The sequence below is a fragment of the Egretta garzetta genome, unplaced genomic scaffold (genome assembly GCF_000687185.1).
Source record: "Egretta garzetta isolate BGI_Z169 unplaced genomic scaffold, ASM68718v1 scaffold615, whole genome shotgun sequence".
NCBI classification, from domain to species: Eukaryota; Metazoa; Chordata; class Aves; order Pelecaniformes; family Ardeidae; genus Egretta; species Egretta garzetta.
The window spans coordinates 1,438,905-1,443,107 of record NW_009259857.1 but is presented as its reverse complement, the minus strand read 5'-3'; the positions used below and the strand labels follow the sequence as shown (position 1 = coordinate 1,443,107).

The 4,203-nt window shown below is 41.4% G+C and overlaps 1 protein-coding gene across 1 annotated transcript in view; it reads right to left on the bottom strand.

Annotated features, from left to right (window-relative positions):
- CDS1 (CDP-diacylglycerol synthase 1) overlaps window positions 1–4,203 on the bottom strand; it is a 25,622-nt gene that overhangs the window by 15,374 nt on the left and 6,045 nt on the right. Inside the window, exon 3 of the mRNA XM_035895557.1 lies at window positions 819–916. Coding sequence (XP_035751450.1) covers window positions 819–916 — 98 coding nt within the window. The remainder of the gene's footprint in view (window positions 1–818; window positions 917–4,203) is intronic.

The following is a 4,203-nucleotide window of genomic DNA, read 5'->3' as shown; positions in this document are numbered from 1 at the left end:
GTAAAGTTGCTTCTAGAAGTGAAGCAGCAATGTGACAAGAGGTGGGGAATAACCTAAATATTTCAATTCCTTAAAAAAACCAAACCCAACACAAAACCAAAACAGCACAACATAGGTCACATCTGAAGAATTAAGTTGATTTCCCCAGTTCTATCCAGCCCTATGTAAACTGGACATTGTCACAAGTATATGGGATTTGCCAGAAAAATTAATCTCATCTTTTGGCTTTCAGAAGATCCCTCAACATTATATTTATGCAGTCCTGTGATTAAGCGCATGATTGGAAAGGATTTAAAACTTGTATGTTATTATTTTAATTCTCAGTGTATGTAAAGAGGGGCCTTTAGAGTTCTATTTATTTCTCGTGCAAGGTCAACAGCCACCAAAAAAAATTCTCAGTGTATGTAAAGAGGGGCCTTTAGAGTTCTATTTATTTCTTGTGCAAGGTCAACAGCCACCAAAAAAAAAAAAACCAAACCCACAAAAAAACAGTTCAGGTAATACACATCAGGTGATTATTTGGCTATACACATTTTTAGATAGCTTACACATGCTCAATTCTGATTTAAATCATATATGCATGCATACATACATGTGTGCATATATACATATTTATAAGAAAAAAATTGAACTAGTAAAAGGCCAACTGACTTGTCACAGGTGGAAGACAACTACAGAATCCTGTATTAGAGACAGATGTCAAGTTTTATGTCTGCACATGACCTACAAAACTATCATTCCACCATGACAGGATACGAAGAACATAAATCTTTTAAGTTTCACGTCCCTACTTATTGATGTTCTGGCTTGCTACTCACCAGCTGAGGGATCTAAACCATGGTAAATCATACGAGTGGTAGACTCTGTAACCTATAGTAATGATTTCGTGGTAACACTTCACTTGGATGCTTAAGACCTAAAATAAGAGAAATAAAAAAAACCTACGTAAATATCGCTGCGGTTGTTTCTTAAAGGCAGTAAGTAGTACTGCAACCTGCGTTAAGGGGAGAAATTATTCTGAATTCAAATTCCACACAGAAAACAGAAAGCTTCAAAGCAAGTCCAAGGAAAACTAAAGCTCCATTTAAACCCTCTCAAAAAACTCAAAATCACTAAGCATGCTGAGAAAAAACACATTGGGCTAGTGTCCTGCTTTTAGCTGGGATAGAGCTAACTTTCTTCCTAGTAGCTGGTATAGAGCTGTGTTTTGGATTTAGGATGAGAATAATATTGATAACACACTGATGTTTTAGTTGTTGCTGAACAGGGCTTATGCTAGTCAAGGACTTTTCAGCTTCTCATACTGCCCTGCCAGCAAGGAGGCTAGGGGTACACAAGAAGCTGGGAGGGGGCACAGCCAGGACAGCTGACCCCAACTGACCAAAGGGATATTCCATACCATATGATGTCACGCTGAACAAAAAAAACCTTGGGGCAGTTGGCTGGGGTGGGGTGCAGCTGCTGCTCAGGAACTGGCTGGGCATTGGTCAGCAGGTGGTGAGCAATTGCATTGTGCTTCACTTGTTTTGTATATTTTTATCATTATTATTTTTTTTTCCCTTCCTTCTCTGTCCTATTAAACCGTCCTTATCTCAACCCATGAGTTTTACCTTTTCTCTGATTCTCTCCCCCATCCCACTGAGGGGGGAGTGAGTGAACAGCTATGAGGTGTTTAGCTGCCTGCTGGGTTAAACCACAACAGCTAGCTGCAAGAATACGCTTGTGAAACAAGGGAAAGCTCCTGACTTTTCTCCATTAAAACAGTCTGGCATCAGCAGGTCAAAAGTACTTCCTGTAAAGAAGGCTCTTCTATTTTTTTCACTACATTTTATCTTTAAATTTAGTTTAAGAAATATTTTCTAAGCCCAGTGGAAAAAACTAGCTGTGCAATACAACTTGGACACCCAGGTCTTCCACTTCCAAGTGTCTCATTAAGGGCAATTAGCATTGATGATTAGAAGCAAAGCTTGTCTAACCCAGGTCTGAATGTCACACCCTCCACGGCCTTCATTTTGTTTTGCTGATCTCACTACTTCAGTGCTTGCCCATGCAAGTCTGGTAGTATGTCCTGTCAGCCTTCAGGCTCCAAAGCACTCTCTGCCAGTTTTGTCTAATCCACAGTCACCAAGCAGATTGCCCTGCCCAGGTATCAAGTATTGCCAAACACAGGTCATCAGTAATCCCGTGCAGAGGCAGGATTAAGAACCTACCCACACCGATTGTGCACACCAGCATGCTAGGCTTTGCTGTATTCTCTTACCACCCGCAGTCATGAATAAATTTCATCTTGCTCAATGTGCGAACACAGTTTAAAAAAGTTTTACATCACTTCAGTAAGTTAATTCTGAAACTCCCCTATGCTGTGCTTGGCCTATGTTATAAACTTAGATGTTATATGCAAGAGAACATTAAAGGATTGCACCTTACAGTGGAAAAGGACACTGGGGTCCAAAGGCGTGGAAGCGTGTGCCTGTTACTTTAGTAGCAGGCAAATGTAAAAGATGCCTCCCAACTTTTTAGAGCAGTCTCAGGGCTTGTCCTCCAAACTTCACTGGATTACCCTTCCTACAAGTCTCTGGACATTTTCAGTCTCAGTATTAAGATTTTGTTTTAAAAGCATGACAACTCTTGTTTAAGTGCGAGATATTTCATTCTGGTGAAATGAAATAATCCATGAACAAAACTGAGTTTTCCTTCCATTTTTCTGTTTAGTAGTCTCAAATGTCAACTTTATGAACAGTTTATTATACTAGAAGACAGAGTTTTTGCTTTATGGTACAACTGAGGAAGAACTCCATTCCAATTTTATACTAACTTTAATTACATTTTGGTTCATCTCTTGTTAGCTTTGCCCATGATTGCAATCTCAGAGTATACTATGAATATACCAAATCATACTGCAAATTGATTAGTTCCTTTTTTTTGTTGTCATTCTCAAGAGTAGCAGACTACCAAAGGAAGGATTGCAAAAAAATAATCACTCTACAATGACCTACACTTTAAAGGGGCTATTTTTGTTCTTCTTTCACACACACAAAAGATAATCCTCCACTAATGAAACAATTAAGTTTGTTATGCCATTCACCTGAAAACAGGAAATATAAACCAGACTAATTCAGATGTAGAGACTGTAATGCAGACCATAATAGTAGTGAAACAGCATTCCAGTCTCTCAAGACATACAGGAAAAAAAAAAAAGGGGAGTTTATGACCTTTGGAAGAAGGGGCAGGCAACTCAGGAGGACTACAAGGCTGTCACGAGGTTATGCAGGGAGAAAACTAGAAGGGCCAAAGTCCAGCTAGAATATAATCCGACTACTGCCATAAAAGACAATAAAAAAATGTTTCTGTAAATACGTTGGCAACAAAAGGAGGGCTAAGGAGACTCTCCATCCTTTACTGAATGCAGGGGGAAACAGAGTGACAAAGGATGAGGAAAAGGCTGAGGTACTTAATGCCTTCTTTGACTCAGTCTTTAATAACAAGACCTGTTCTAGGGGTAGCCAGCACCCTGAGCTGAAAGACAGGGCTGGGGAGCAGAATGAAGCACCCATAATCCAAGGGGAAATGGTTAGCGACCTGCTACACCACTTAGACACACACACAAGTCTATGGGGCCAGATGGGATCCACCCAAGGGTACTGACAGAGCTGGCAGAAGCGCTCACCAAGCCACTTGAGATCATTTGTCAGCAGTCCTGGCAAACCCGGGAGGTCCCAGTTGACTGGAAGTTAGAAAATGTGACTCCCATCTGCAAGAAGGGCCAGAAGGAAGATCTGGGAAACTACAGGACTGTCGGTCTGAATGCAATGCTGGGGAACATTACGGAGCAGATCATGCCAAGTGCCATCACATGGCACATACAGGACAACCAGGTGATCAGGCCCAGTCAGGAGAGGTTTATGAAGAGCAGGTCCTGCTTGACCAACCTGATCTCCTTCTTTGACAAGATGACCAGCTTAGCAGATGAGGGAAAGGCTGTGGACGTTGTTTACCTGGACTTTAGTAAAGCCTTTGACACCGTTTCCCACAGCATTCTCCTGGAGAAACTGGCAGCTCATGGCTTGGATGGGCATACTTTTTACTGGGTAAAAAACTGGCTGGATGGCTGGGCCCAGAGAGTTGTGCTGAATGAGGTTAAAATCAGTTGGCAGCTGATCACAAGGGGTGTTCCCCAGGGCTCAGTACTGGGGCCAGTTCTGT